This window comes from Episyrphus balteatus, chromosome 2 (genome assembly GCF_945859705.1).
Source record: "Episyrphus balteatus chromosome 2, idEpiBalt1.1, whole genome shotgun sequence".
NCBI lineage: Eukaryota > Metazoa > Arthropoda > Insecta > Diptera > Syrphidae > Episyrphus > Episyrphus balteatus.
The window spans coordinates 127,047,286-127,064,095 of record NC_079135.1 but is presented as its reverse complement, the minus strand read 5'-3'; the positions used below and the strand labels follow the sequence as shown (position 1 = coordinate 127,064,095).

The 16,810-nt window shown below is 32.3% G+C and overlaps 1 protein-coding gene across 1 annotated transcript; it reads left to right on the top strand.

The window, feature by feature from the left end:
- Positions 1-14,927: 14,927 nt before the first annotated feature.
- Positions 14,928-15,884, top strand: LOC129909742 (uncharacterized). Its single transcript, XM_055986814.1, has one exon. The coding sequence runs from the start codon at positions 14,928-14,930 to the stop codon at positions 15,882-15,884; it is 957 nt and encodes a 318-aa protein (XP_055842789.1).
- The last annotated feature ends 926 nt before the right edge of the window (positions 15,885-16,810 follow it).

Here is a 16,810-nt window from a genome sequence, read left to right as displayed (position 1 = left end):
CAGCAAAAAGAGAGAGAAGACATTTAACCTTTATACCAAACGAATATTGTCGAAAAACAAACAAATAAACAAAAGCTTCAAGAAAACAGTCGAGGACAAAAACGGTGCGGTGCGCGAGTCATCGCAGATCGCAAATGTCAAAGTCTAAACAAACTTTGATTCTCTTTACACTACGCGCCAGCCACATCAACATTGTTACTGTTCAGTTGTTTGGTTTTTTTTTTTTATTTATTTATCTTTCCTGTCAAGTCAGAAGGAATAGCAGCAGAAGCAATGAAGCAAAATTAACTTTGTTGATTTAAGAAGAGAATTGTGTTACCTTTTTAGGTTGTGCGATGTCCTTGGAAATGAATTGTAAACTTCAGAGATGTTTTAATTTTAAAGACCTTTTTTTAATTTCTTTAAAGAAAATGAAATATTATTTGACAGTGGAACGACAAAACGACAAACTATATTCAGCATTTTCCTGTCATAGAGATAATAAGTTTTGTGTATTGTTCCACGCGCAGAAAAAAAAATGAGACAAAAAAATTTTAAAAACCAAAAGTTTTATCGCGTTGGTGATTAATCATCTTTTTTTTACATTGAGGACCTTTTATATCATAGATAGCATAGTTAGTTGCCTTCCAATGCTTGCTCAGGGTTGTAAAATAGGAAAATGACAAATTGTGGCAAATGATAGTAGTTGATGTCTCTGTGGGAATAGTAGTTCAACTTTTTTTTAGCATTTTTATGATAACAGTTTTTTTGGTATTTGCGAACAAATAATTGAAATTAATGGTCAGGGACATTCAATAGAAGAAAACAATAAAAGTTACCTAATAACCTGAAATTCAACGGTTTCGATAAAATCTGTCTGAGTGGGACACTTCATATGCATTTGGAACAAGTTTTTCTACTTATTATTGAGTTACTTACAAATTTATGATCTTCCCGATTTTTTTAAGGGTTTTGTTGATTATGACTTTTCATGATATTTTTAATGACCGCGCACTAAAGGGATTAATCTACCCTTAATATGATGAACACAGTACGAGCATTAGGAAAATAGGGAGGGGTTTGAAAGGAGATACCGATGTACATTAGTTTTGAAGTTCTGAGTCTTGAAATGGGATGGAAAAACAGAGGCGGGTAATGCGTTTCACATTCGCGTAGTGCAGCTGAAGAAAGAATCTCTGTATTTGACGGTACGTCCAAAATTAGACTCGAGGGTAAGCTGATGACCATTCTGGAAGCTCGAGTGCTACGGTTGAACTGTTTGAGGGGAGGAATGCAACTAGCTATTTCTTCTGAGCATTGCTTATAAAAATAACGATAGAACAACGTGAGGCATGAAATGTTACGCCGGTGCTCGAGAGACGTAATTGTATCAGTTATTGATCTATCACCTATCATTTTTATAGCTCTATTTTGTAGTCTATCCAAGAAACTCATGCCTTATAAATAACTGCTAGATCAGACGGGGAGAAAAATTTCTTGCATCTTCGGAGGAAGCCTAAACATTTCGCAGCGGATTTAGCGGCGTCAAATATGTGTTAATTCCACAGGAGGTGGTTTGTAATGCACATACCGAGAACTGAAAGCTGGTCGGTTTCCTCGATGCAAGTACCACCCATGGAAAGTGGCATGGGAGGAAGGTTTCACTTTAATGAAAGTAAACAGCATTGGTTTTTTGAAGTATTAAATTCTACGCGATTTTTTATTCCCCATTGGACAATGCTATCAAGATCAGAATTAAATGAGCTAATCATATTAAGGCGTTCAAGATCCACATCCAAAGAGCATGGGTGAGAATCAGGGATCGAATATGAAAAACTGAGGGTACTATCATCGGCAAAACAGTTGAGTGGATTAGAAGTTTCAGACAGGAGATAATTTGTAAAAATGAGAAAGAGAGTCGGAGACAGAACGGAGCCCTGTGGTACACCAGCATTTATTTTGTGGGTTTCAGACTTGAATCCATCCAATACGACTTGTATATTAAACTGTTCGAAAGGTAATTTCTAATCCAACGAAGAAGAGATTCATCGACGCCAAAAGCACGCATTTTCGAAAGAACAGCTTGATGCCAAACTTTATCAAATGCCTTTGAAATATCAAGTGCAACAATCTTACTTTCTCCAAAACGATGTAAAGATTTGTTCCACTGCTCGGTGAGATAAACTATCAGATCACCAGTGGACTTGTTGCTACGAAAGCCGTACTGCCGGTCATTAAGAAGCTTCCGTTTATCAATATATTTCTTAAGTTGAAAGCTAATCAACGTCCATCTACTCGGGAAGAGACCAGTAGAATAGGACAGATGAAAAAGCTTACGCAGTGGTTTTCCAGCGTGGAGGAACACCTCTTCAGAACGATGGGGGGGGGATACTATCCGGACCAGCTAATTTGTGTATGTCAAGATCTTTAAGAACTCTTGCTATTGTACGAGTGCGAAAGAAGATTTGTCCCATGAATCCGTTTACGCGCTCAAGTACTGGCGGAGTCATGACACTATCAGGCAGTGTTGAGTTGGCAGCGAACTGCCTCGCAAGTAGGTTAGCTTTGTCGACACAGCTAACAAATGGAGTGTCGTTGAAGACGAGCGTTGGAACCGACGACGAGGTAGTGTTGCGAATATTTTTTACAAATGACCAAACATTTTTACTACCTTTGGGACATTGTAAGATTTGTTGCCTTAATTCTTGATCATACAAAAATTTGGTTCGTCGAATATGGGAGTTGCTGGCCTTTCTAGCTTGTTTGAACTTTTTTCGGTTTTCCTCAGTAATCCCAAGGCTTTATAACAGCGATATGTTGATATGAGATCTCATTACTTCAAATTGACAGAAAACAATGAAAGTAGTATAAATATCGGACTTGAGGAATAAAATGCTCCTCCCTAGTGTAAAAAATGTGCTCCGAGCATCAAAATTGCTCCTAAAGGAGGACAGCTATGACACTGGCTCGTTGGTGTAGTATCATGGGCAGTATGCATTGAGTGTCATGTGTGTGCTTGTGTGTGGAAAAAAAAGGTGGATGAAATTTGTGGGGATTGAAAATGTGATAGGAAATTTCGAATTGATAATGAATGAAAATGTAAGGAAAATGTAAGGAAAAAAAAAAAGTGTTGGTAGAAAACTATTGTTGGGACTGTAAGAATATACTTTTTGGGCATGGGAATAGGGATGGGAAAATTTCATGCATGTTAATTACAACAACTATACAGTAGTATAAATATCGGACTTGAGGAATAGAGCATTTGGGTAAAATGTATTTTGTTGTTGTAAATTGTGAATTTTGGTGTGAATTTAGTTTTCGTGACTGTGAATTGCGGTTAGTGATGTACCTACAAAATTTTTTTATGTTTTTAGCTTGAATATTGACGTGGAGGATGCGGTGTATGTACACTGTACAGTAGGATGCTAGAAAAAAGGGATTCTTGTATGGTTTGTAGGTAGATTTCATTAGAGTATGGGTATATGAGTTTTGTATGGTAATGAGATCATATTACATCAGTGGGAGTTCATTGACTTTAAGATGCATTGGTTGTTTGAAGGTTGATAGTAATTTATGAAAAACAATTTAAGAAATAATAGAAAGGAAACAAATATTTTATGTCGTTTATAATAATTGTGATTTATTAATCCATGAATTGTTAGTCGGTGGGAAGCCGAGCCATTTAACATATACATTGTCTCCATTACTTTTAAGTACTTTTTCCACGAGATAAATATGAGGGTATTTAGTCTTTTGTAATTCTTTTTCGTAAAAACATCCACTAATAGGTTGACCATTAAAATCTTCAAGGAGATATGTTGGCGGGTTGGTTAGGTTTACTTTTCTTATCATAAAAATTTCCGTTGTCCAATTTGGTGTGTAACCTTTCTCGAAAACGTGTTTGAACTTGCTTATTCTAACATTGTCGCCAACTCTATATTTACCCTGTGGAGCGATTTTAATTCTATTATAAGCTGTAGATATGAGTTTTTTAGAGTTTTCCTGATTCACATCGATTGGGCGCATTTTTATAGTTCTATGCATAGAGTGATTGTATTCTTTCAACAAATCATTAATAATGCACGTCCATTTGTAATTACCATTAAAACTAAATTCCTTCCACATTTTTTTTTTTTTTTTTTTTTTTTTTTATGTATATAGGATCCATAGCTCATAAATTTAGTATTTTATGATTTTCTAACGAATCTCTGACATCGAACGAATAATAATACAAATTTTGATAAGGAACTGAATTTTAATAAAACTTTAAAGGAGGATTTATTAGGTTTTACTTTTCTTATATTGAAATTTCCATTGTCCAATTACATAGGTGTGTAGCCTTTTGTTCGAACTTAAATTTAAGTTTCTTATTGCTTCAAAATGATAGCCTTCAATTTTACATCACTGAATCTTTTCTTAAACATGATCGTTCATGCTTATTCAAAGTAAAGTTAGATGCAAATACATATGCCTACATATTGTTAAATGCAGCCAGAAATTTCTGTATAAATAGCTGTTTCAGTTTAGGATGTATCTCATACCGTCGACGATGAATCTCAGAGAAGAACTTTTACAAGTTGAAGAGGAAGTTTTGTTCAAGCCTTGTAAAAAGGTTATTGAATTAAAACAAAATGAAAAATATCGTATTGGTAAACTGAAACGTTGTGTTACGAAATTTGGAGAACGAATTGTTGCTGATTTGGGCGAATTTCAGGTAATTTTCCATTTTTATTTCTTAAAACGTTTAAAAACGTAAATACTAAAGACTTTTTTCTTTCAGACTTTCTTCCCAATGCGATACAACAAATTGTCAGACGCTGCAATAACCGAAATCAATCGAGGTTCATTCAACTTTACCTATTTATGTCCGTTAGGACGAACTGCTAGTATTAAAATTGAAGAAGAACTGTAAATTATTAAATAAACCTTACATGTTCTGAGCATACATATTTTGTTTTTAATTGCCTCTTTTCATTTCATTTGCGTAAAAGTGTTTACTTTATGAGGGGAAGAGTTTGACAGGTTTCAACATGTTTACCTCTGGTTAATCAGCGAAAATAAATTAAACTGAATTCATACAAAATCAATAGTATTTAAATATACTTTTAAGGTTTTTATATTGGGCATGTAACAAGTTATTAAGGCGAGAAAAGCATATTACAGTTTCAAAATCTGTTTGCTAGCTAGAAAACCATAAAATACAAACTTAATAGCATTTTTTCTTAAAAAATCATAGATACTAAATTTATTGGGTCAAAGGATGGTCAGTAAATTTAAAAAGAATAAATTATAAACTATCTTCACGTATACCATCATCATGTAAACTTACTTTTTAAGTTATGAGGCCACTAGAAAATCAGAAATATAAATATTTTACCAAAAGTAATATGTGTCAATTTTTAAAGCATGATGAACATCAGAAAATCCTAGATGAATAAATTATGATGTATACTTATCTACAGTACATAGTCAGAGATTCATTAGAAAATAATAAAATACTAAATTTATGAGGTGTAGATTACTTACTAAAGGGAGTCTGATTATCTACTAACTCGGTTTTGATATTCAAGATGTTTGAGCTATATACAAACCTAGCTGATATATTCAAAATATTCTTATTCTTAAAGAATACCTCGCCCCGGTACGACCAAGTGTTCAATTTTGTTTACTTTTTAAAAAAAAAACCCAAAAATCAATTCAATCATGAAGTCGTTTTTATGTGAAGTTTGCGGAAAATCGTTTTCCAAAAATTTTAATTTGAAAAGACATATGAAAATTCATACGTCTTTAAGGGAATCGGTTAACGGTGAAAATAAAAACTTTTGCTACGTGTGTGAAAAAAGTGTTAAAAAGGGGCAGTGGATTGATCATGCTAAAACCAATACTCATTCGGAATTGGTTAAGCAATTATTTGAGAAAATGGATGGCTCGAAAGAAGCTGCCCCTGCAAAAAGATTATGTGTGGTGTGTGATAAAAATGTGATCCCATGTCAATGGAATAACCATTTGAAGAGCAAGGCACATTTAAAAATGCAACAAGAACTTTTATTTGAAGACAGTTCTTTGGATCATGAAATCTTCCAAAACGGTGATTGCTCGACTCAAGCTGGACCAGCGAAAACGCGTTGCGAAATCTGCGAAAAAGATGTTATATTTTGTCAGTGGGATAATCACTTAAAAAGTATTGAACACATCAGTTTGATAGAGGCCATGTTTTCGAACGCAGAAGAAACTCAGAAGTCTGCAATAAAATATTGTGATGTGTGTGAGCTGAACATCAATGCAAGAGATTGGACAAACCATGTACGGCGAAATGTCCATAAGCGACTTGTTGCAGAACTCCTTTCTGATGACTTCCTGGTGCTGAAAAGTTGTTTCAATGGGAGAGTAGAAACTCTCATTTATAAAAACAAGAGTGAAGAAAACCTAAGTCCCCCTGAGTTTCTCAATGAAGCAGAGTCAGCAATTCTAGGAAAATTGAAAGATCACCTGGAAAAGTTGCAAAGTGTTAAGTTCAACTTAGAATTGTTTGCTGAGTATATTAAATTTACGTCGGAGGATGAAATGGAGCTAAGTCTTAAAAGTTTCAACACAAAAATGGAAATTGCACTTGAAGGCAGTGATATAATTTCTTCATATAGGAATATGATAGATGAAATTGACACGAAAATGCAAGAATTTCAAGAAAAAGACAGTGGATGGGCCTTGCTGCGGATATGTCACGTGGAAATAAACATAAATCAATACACACCAATCAAAGGTTCAAGACATATACCGTTGCCTAGTTTTCTTTCTAGAAAAAGAGCCTGTATAAACGTTCACAACACTGATGAGTATTGTTTCAAATGGGCCATCATCTCAGCACTTTTTAGCAAAGGAAAGAACAATACCCATAAACCTGAAACATACAAGATACGAGATATCAGTTCACGAACGATTTATAAAAATAACATCAGAATTGATTTCGCTGATCTGCAATTTCCTTTAAGACTTAGCGATATTTCTAAGTTTGAAACACTAAACCCTACTTTAAGCATCAATGTGTTTGGATTTGACGATGAGAAGAAGATAGTAGTAGGACCCTATTACATTACACCACAGGAGAAGAGAAATCACATCAATCTAATTCTCTTGCAAAACGAGGGAATTTCGCACTTTGTCTGGATTAAAAGCATATCAAGGTAAGCTTTATTGCAATTATAGATCTGATTATTACCTATTATTAAAACATATACATTTTTCTAATTTCTTTAAAATTTTTTATTTTTAGACTTGTTTCAACGCAGGCGAAAAACTACAGAGGAAAATCTTGGTTTTGCAACACGTGCTTGCTAAGATTTATATCTGAAGAAAAACTGATGACGCACAAGGACAACTGCTGTAAAATGGTGACAAAAATGCCCAACGACGATAAAAAGACTGTATCGTTTGAACATTTTGAGCGGAAGATGGACGTGCCTTTCACAATATATGCAGATTTCGAATGCATCCTCGAGGAAGTAGGATCCCCAGGTAATGCTAGTAGTAGTAGTAGTATTAGTAGTAGTTTAAATATTCAAAAACATATCCCATGCGCAGGTGCTTACTTTATAAAATCTTGTGATAGTTCTCTCAATAGATTTAAAATGTTTAAAGGCAGCAATTGTGTAAAAGATTTTGTTAGTTCTCTGATAAAAGATTGCTATGAATTACATAAAAGAAATTCTAAACCCATGCTACTTTTATCAGAAATTGATTTAGAATATCAAAGAAATTGTCCATTATGTCATATCTGCAACAAAGAGTTAGGAACAGATCGAGTTGCAGATCATTGTCATTATACAGGCAAATATAATGGCCCAGCGCATAATAAATGTAATTTGATTTACCAAAAACCTAAATTTTTCCCAATATTGTTCCATAATTTCACCGGGTATGATTCGCATTTACTTATCAAAGAACTTGCTTCATACAACGGAAATATTTCTTGCATTCCTCTTAATAAGGAGCGCTATATTTCTGTTTCAAAGACATTACATACGTTTGATAACAGAACTATAGAACTGAGATTTTTGGATTCTCTACGTTTTATGCCTTCTAGCATTGATTCCCTTACAAAAGACTTAACACCAAGTGATTTTAAATTAATAAGATCTAATTTTCCAATTGAAGAAGAGTTTAAGCTTCTGACAAGGAAAGGTGTATTTCCCTATGATCATGTAAAAACATGGGAGAGTTTAGAGGAAAAAACCCTTCCTCCTCAAGAGTGTTTTAAAAATAAATTGACTGGTGAAGCTTGCTCCGATAGCGAATACAATCATGCTAAAAAAGTATGGACAGTTTTTAAATGTCAGACTCTTTCAGATTATATGGAGTTATATTTAAAAACTGACGTTCTTCTACTAGCTGACATATTTGAAAATTTTAAAATTATTTGTAAAAGTATTTACGAACTTGATCCCTGTCATTATTACACAGCACCAGGGTTATCTTGGGATGCAATGCTTAGAAAAACCCATATAAAGCTGGATCTTATTCAAGACATTGAAATATATAATTTCATAAAGAAGGGTATTAGAGGAGGCATCTTTCAATGTTCACATCGCCACTCAGTTGCCAACAATAAATATATGCAAAACTATGATGAAACAAAAGATTCACAGTATTTGATGTATGTTGATGCCAACAATTTATATGGGTGGGCAATGTCTTGTCCTCTACCTTATTCATCTATTAAATGGGTTAATAATATTCAAAACATTGATTTAATGAATATTTCAGATGACTCGGAAGTCGGGTATATATATGAAGTAGACTTAGAATACCCAGATTCCTTGCATGAATGTCATAATGATTTACCATTTTGTGTGCAAAACAAAAAAGTAAATCAATCAAAGTTTTCGAAATTAATAGCAGATTTAACTCCAAAACAAAATTATGTTATACATTATAAAAATCTACAACAATGTATTAAAAATGGGTTAAAACTCATTCGTATACATAGAGTTTTACAGTTTAAACAATCTAGGTGGCTTCAAAAATATATTGATTTGAATAATCAACATCGCACCTTAGCTACGAGCGATTTTGAGAAAAATTTCTTTAAGTTAATGAACAATAGTGTTTTTGGGAAAACTATGGAAAACGTAGATAAAAGAAAAGATGTTAAGATTGTAACCTCTTGGGGGAGTCACAAAAAACGTCTAGGAGCTAGAGCTTTAATAGCAAAACCGAATTTCCATAGTTTAACTAAATTCACTGATGAAATGACGGCAATTCAAATGAAAAGAGTTAATACTTATTACGATAAGCCGTTGTACTTGGGATTTTGTGTGTTAGAGTTTTCTAAATGGAAAATGTATGACTTCCATTATAGCTATATGCAACCCAAATATGGTAATTGTTTAAAATTAAACTATATGGATACAGATTCATTTATATATACAATAAAAACTCACGATTTTTATAATGATATTCAACATGATATTGATTCATATTTCGATACTTCTGCATACTCAGTTGATAATCCCTATAATATTCCAATAAAAAATAAAAAAGTCTTGGGTATGATGAAAGATGAAAATTCTGGGAAGATAATGAAGGAATTTATTGGGTTAAGATCGAAAATGTATTCTTATTCTGTTGAAGAAACGGAAGTAAAAAAAGCTAAAGGCGTCAAGAAAATAGCATTGAATGATATAAATTTAGCCAGCTATAAGGATTGTTTGTATAACAAACGAATTTTTCATGGTGAAATGTTTGTTTTTCGATCTTTTGCTCACCAAATCTATACACAACAGCTAAATAAGATTGTTTTAAGTCATCTTGATGATAAGAGATATATAAGGGAAGATGGAGTAAGCACCTACGCATGGGGTCATTATCAAATGAATACACATTAAAAACAAAAAAGAAATATTGTTAATTTTAAGTAAATTATTTTTATTTATTAACCTATTTATATAAGAAAAAACAAAACAAAAAAATGTTAAGCTTAAGGAATTTTTAAAATAAAGAACATTAAAAAAAAAAAAAAAAAAATTGTTGCTTTTTATTTCACATTACATTTTTAGGAAAACTTTAGATTCTGGCTGCATACAAAATTATTAATTAAAAATACATTTTGGAGTGCACAACACTTGTTATGTGATAAACATCTTCTCTCGTTTGTAAAAAGAAGTTTCAAGTCTTCAAAACTAGGACAATTGTAATCTTCGATATTTATAACGTCTACGTTTTCATTTAACATCTCTTTTATCAATTGAAATTTTTCGTTGCCCTTAACACAAACGACACGATTTATAATTTTTTCTTTAAGAAATTTCTTTACTTCATTATATTTTGTGAAGCCGCCATTCCAATACAATCCATGATGGTTTTGATATAGCCATTTTGCTTGTCTTTGCAATGATGTTGGTAAGTGCTTAAAATCAAAAGGGGGCGTCGTTATAAAGTGATGATGATTGCCGTCATGAAGAATAGCTATTTCCTTAACAATTAACTTGTTATGAGGTCCTCTAAACCCTTGAATATCAATTATGAATACCATTGTTGATTTTGATGTGTTCTTGTTTAAAAGTTGTATTGAACTAAATCAGCTAAATATTACGGGATACTATTTGACTAAGAGGATTGTAATTTATAATTCGATCATGCAGCATCAAACAATATGCTGAAGTATTAGGAGGTAATACTTTGGTTGTTTTAATTTCTAAACGAATGTCAACAGGGCCAGTTTTAATTATTTCACTCTGATGTCTGCAATCAATCACAAAAATAGGAGCTTGCAACTTAAAGAGCTCTCTTGTTAGCAGTGGTTCAGATACTAAGCTGTTATAATATTTTCTTTTAAACTCACTGTACATTTGGTAAGGAATGCTTAAGTTGTTTTTCTCAAATGATATATTTTGATCTTCATAAGGGTAAACGTCAGAATTTAAATATGCCTTTACGTTGGTAACGTTACAATGATCAAAATAGGTAGGATTCTCTTTCAGTTGATTTCTCTTGTTAGTTTGTAACGCAACAATAATGTATCTAGGTTTTTCAACTTGTGAAGTGGTCTTAACATTCCAGATATGATGGTCACTTGTAGGTAGGGCAGGATATTCATATAAATCCCAATTACGAAATGCAATTTTCATAGTGTCATTATCATTTATAGACTTGAATAGGTTCAATTTCAAAGAATCAGTAAGGTGAACATGCGGAACTTTCCATTGAACTTTGAGTAACGTTATCCTCGCTTGTTCATCTGCATCAGCTATTAGTGAATTTTCATCAGTACGAGAACGGGTTAGAATTAAGTCATGTCGAGCATTAGGTATTATTTTTTTGAAATCCTCTGCAAAACCCAAAAGTTTGTTTAGCGGCAAACAAAAATTAAAATATAATCCATCTAAGTTTAATGAAGAATTTGGACACCAACCTGCATTATACAACATAACACTTTCATTTTGATTCAAAGAAATATAATTTTTTATAGAAGTTGTGATTCCAACATTACGATTACTATCTATTTCAATACCATTCAGTTCATATCGGATCTCATCAAATAGAAATGCTATACAATTGTTTACAAGTTGTGTCTTTTTGACTTCCGATCCATCATTTTTCGATACAGTCCCCTCAACATAAATGTAACTTTCCGAAGGTAATATATTGAGATTTTGATGTTGCACGCAGATGTGGATGATGTCATTTTTGCCGAAGTTGTTTAAATACGGGGAATAGGAATGATATTCGTATTTTGAAATACTATCATCAAATGTTGGTTCTTGAAAAATATTCAGCATATCTTACTTTGTTGAATTGAATTTATTATTTTCTTTTCTTCAATGTGAATCCTAATGATACTAAGAATGATTTGTTTTCTTTTGATAGTGATTGTACTTTCTCTTTAGGAGTTATCGAAGTATTGATTATAGATCTCGGTAAACCTGGTCTTTTATAGAAATTACTGGAATCTGGGGCAGTATTATAAACTATCATTTTTGATGATTAAGGTGTAATCGAATGGTTACTAATTCACCTCGGAAATTAATAAGGTTTCCTTCTTGATCTAATAAATTTATTGTAATTGAACTTATCTTCTTCACGTTCACTGGTAAATAAATAACATTTTTAGGCACCTCAATTATTTTATACCCCGGACTGACTTTGATTGAAAATTGATGAAGTATATGCGCAGGTTGACTATTTATGAATGTCCCATCAATTAAGTTGCATTCAATTCTCACTGTATTGACACGATTGATATCAACGTATAGATCTGATTCATGCATTTGTTTTGCCAACAGTTTTCTTTTACTGAACCCTAAAAGTGAGCCAATCGAATAAGAATGTGAAAAATCTATATCTTCATTGCAGTATATTTCACATTTCAAAGTGTTGTTATTTGCTCTGATTTTTACAATAGTTGTTTTATTTTTCTCTTTAAGACCTTCTTGAATATAATTATTTATATCTTCAATTTCGTAAGAGCCAATTGGAAGAACTATTACATCAGTACCAATATGAAATAAATTATTCATTACATCTACGTTAGGTATAGAGTTGTATGTCTGGAAATCCACTAATCCACACACATAATTTGAGTCTAATATTATCGGGGGGAAATACTCTGTTGTCAGAGAAGACTTGTTTCCGCTCAACGTAAGTGTTATCGACATTATCGGTGTAATAGAAATGAAACAAATAATGTATTGTAAAGCTTATTTATTTTGATTTAACAGAAACTCTAAGCATAAGTGACCGCAATTAAAAGTATTAAAACTCTGTAAACATTTATGATTGTAGTAAATATTACATTCATGCAAGTATCTTACTAATTCCTGGGGAGGTCTTAGATTACCGAAGCTATCAAAATATTTTACATTATTTTTGTTTTTGTTATATGCTACCCAATGTGTACCACTTCCGTTATTATTATCTAAATTTATGATTCCATTTTCTATTCTAAATGGTTTATTCGGCAATGTATCCCTCATAAAAACACCTCTGAAATTCGGAATATAAGTTTTACCAAAATTAAGTATATCTACGTTAGTAAGTGGACGGTTGGGTAGCATTTTTAATAGTTTTTTGATTCTAGTGAACTTAAAAATAACCCCAAACCAGTTTTATATGGCTTAAGATAAAGACCCTTTCCTTGCTTAAGTTTTATAGTTTCCATAACTTTATTGTGACGTTTATTTTCCTCCAATTGTTTTCTTCCAATCTTTGAATCGTTTATAGCTTTCGCCATTCCTGCAACGCCACCAGTTAGAGAACCTACAGCAGATAATCCTGCTAAGATAGGAAGCAATGGTAAAAATCCTCCAACTTTTGGAATCGGTATTACTCTAGGTAATGTTATATTCCTCCGTTTGTTCTTAATAACTTGTCTAGCTGCAGTTAAAGCAGTCGATGCTAATTTATTTATGTTTTCAGTTTTCGAATTTTTGATTGCCACTTTAGCTTCTTTGACTGCATTTTTGAAGAAATTAATTTTCTTTTTCCTGGGGCATTGACGACGGTCTTTCTTTGTCTTAGTTTTTGATGATATACCCATTCCAAGAGTAGATTTAGCCTTCATCATGTTAGTAACTAAAAGACTATTTAGTTTCTCTGATAATGTTGAATCCTTAGCTTTGAACCTCTGCCAGGATTTCTCAGATAAAATTTTATCGGCTGAATGTCTGTAATTTAAATTATTACTTTTACTATATGCTATATCGTGTTCACGACAAGCTTCATCTAATTGATTGATCCCCCGATCTCCTCTAGCAAGACGCTTTTCAAGTTTGGTTCCGGGTCCACAAAAATTATAAGATGGGAGATGTAATTCAAATGGAAGTTTGTTTATTAATGAGTTAATCAATCCGTTTCCCTGAACTGAGTTAGTAGAACTAAAAGTTGATGTTCTAAAATCAATCATTATATAACTAATGCTTAAGACGTGGGGAGTGATTATGAAACAATGATCATAAAACACGAAGACTTATATGAAAAGCTTCATTCAATAAAATGAAGTTCGTAAGGCAGCAAGAATCCATTAGCATTCAAAATTTTGACGGAAATATAAAACAAAAAAAGAAGCATGGAAAATTATTTCCTAATAGTATTCGAGGAATAATTGTAGGTCCATCTAATTGTGGAAAAACTAATGTTATGCTAAGCATTCTTTTAGATGTCAATGGTTTAAAGTTTGAAAATATATACCTTTATTCAAAATCATTGCATCAACCAAAATATGCATATCTAAAAAAGGTTATAAAATCAATAAAAGAAATGCAGTATTATGAATTTTCAAATAATTGTGAAGTTATGTTGCCTTCTAAGGCTAAACCCAATTCAGTTTTCATATTTGACGATGTAGCTTGTGAAAAACAAAATACCATAAGAGACTACTTTTGTATGGGTCGACATAGCGGTGTAGATAGCTTCTACTTATGCCAATCATATACACACATTCCAAAACATTTGATTCGAGATAACGCTAACTATATAATTCTTTTCAAGCAAGATGATCTTAATTTGAAACATATTTTTAATGATCATATTAATTCAGATATGACGTTCAAACAGTTTAAAGAGTTGTGTTCAGAATGCTGGAAAGAATTGTATGGGTTTTTAGTTATTGATAAAGATAGTTGCGTTAAAAATGGACGGTATAAAAAATCTTTTAAAGAAACAGTTATTTTATAAATTGATACAGTCATGAAACTGCTTTTCATATTAATACACCTATCTTAATATTACCTGTATTATACTGCCTTGTATTGAACAGCCCCTGTATTGAACAGCCCTGTATTATACTGCCTTGTATTGAACAGCCCCTGTATTGAACAGCCCTGTATTGAACAGCCCTGTATTGAACAGCCCTGTATTGAATAGCCCTGTATTGAACAGACCTGTATTGAACCGCCCTGTATTGGACTACCTATTCTTCAGATCCTATTAGAAGTAATCTAACACTCTAAATAGCTATGGATATGAATATAAAAACACTGAAAAATCTTATAAAAACAAAGGAGGCTTTGAAGAAAAAGTATATGCTTCTCAAAACTGGAAAATACATAAAGGACTTAGAAACTGAAAACACGTATAAACCAATTGTTGAACCCTTACGTAAAATCGTTAAAAATTTTGAAAATAGTGAAACCAAGAATCGCGAGTTAAAAGAAATAAAATCATCCGCTGTTAAGCGTCGTCTTCAATTTAAAAGTCCCCCAACAGAAGAAGCTGAAGCAATTGAATATGAAAATAATTCTTCAGAAGGAGATTTGAATTTACCTTTATCGAATTCGATGACAGTTGATGAAGACACATCATTTAAAACACCTTCAAATAGCTTTAATGAAAGTACTCCGATCAACAGATCGTTGATTTCAAATTCACTTCATGATAAAATCTATGGTCCGTACTTTGATGCTGAATCGAATTCAAACAAATTGGGAAGATCAAACTTTAAAATAAACGATGAAAACAATATTATAATTGATGAAGAAATTTTCTATGGAACTGAGGGTCTTCTTGAACTAGTATTGAGCAAAAATCCCCGAAAGAGTATTTATAATACTGAAGATTTAAAGCAGTATCAAAAAATATTACAAAAAACATGCGCTCATTTGAGAAATCATGATATAAATTCACAGGTTAAAGGTAATAGAGGACAAAAATATAAAAAAATTATTAAACCTTTGATTCAGAGTATAACAAAAAGTAAACAAACAAAAGTTGGAAATGCATACATGGATATGGATAGTTCTCCTACAATGATCTATTCAGCTAATCCTATTGATTATGTATATTGGGATAACCCAAATGAGCTTGTAGATAGGTTGAGACTTTTAATCGCATCTGAAACTTCGGGGCATAACAATCATAAAAATGAAATAAATTCAATCGTGGAAGAGTTGCGAGAACAAAATATAATTTATTAGCAAAATGAGTGTTGACAAGTTCGGAAGAAGCTCCAGCAAATTTCAAAGAACAATCGTTGGTCCTCAAGGTCCTCCTGGTGATGGATTTAAGCAAACTGAGAATGGTGATTTTGATATTGAAGGAAAATGTCTGCATAATATCGGAAGTCCAACAATGCCTCATCAAGCAGCAAACAAAGCATACATAGATGATGAAATAAAAAATAAGGAACAAATATTAAAAGAGTACATTGATCTACATATTTTCAATACAATCCGTCTATTGAATGATCTTCGAGAGTATTTTCTACTTGAGATAGGAAAAATTAAAGGGAATCAAGAAGCGGAATCAAATTATTATTCATATAAGACAGAATAACTAACAAATTATACATTCAGTTTTTATTTGTAAACCAAAGCGATACCATAATCATGTCTAATATCAATATATCATTAATTTTAGATGAAATTTTGACTTTTTTAAGGCTTCATAAACAATATTTGCTTGAAGAACATCATGAAGAGTTTCTGAGAAATATTTCATTTTTTAGTAATTATAAAAATGTTGATCGAGTAAAATCTAAGTTTGGGTGTCACTTTACAAACTGTTCGTGGTCTTCAAATACATGTAAGGTGGGACCAGATACTTGTGGATGTTGTTTGATTGAAACCCGTTTAATAAGATTAAGAAAACTAATGTTACTGTACCATAGATTAAAATAAATGTTATTAAGCCCACATATAAGTGCGCATATAAAACCATAAAAATTGAGTTTTCTTTCATTCTTTTGAAAAATGAGTAAACGACAAGTTGTTGAAGAGCTTCATAGGTCAGCAAGAAAGAATTTCAACCGACGAAGAGTTATTATCAAGGGGTTTGATGACCTTTGGCAAGCTGATTTGGTTGAAATGATACCCTATCACAAAGAAAATAATGGCTACAAATA

Bases quoted from the DNA above. Each gene is read 5' to 3' on its own strand.
- LOC129909742 (XM_055986814.1), top strand. From the start codon at position 14,928: ATGGATATGAATATAAAAACACTGAAAAATCTTATAAAAACAAAGGAG.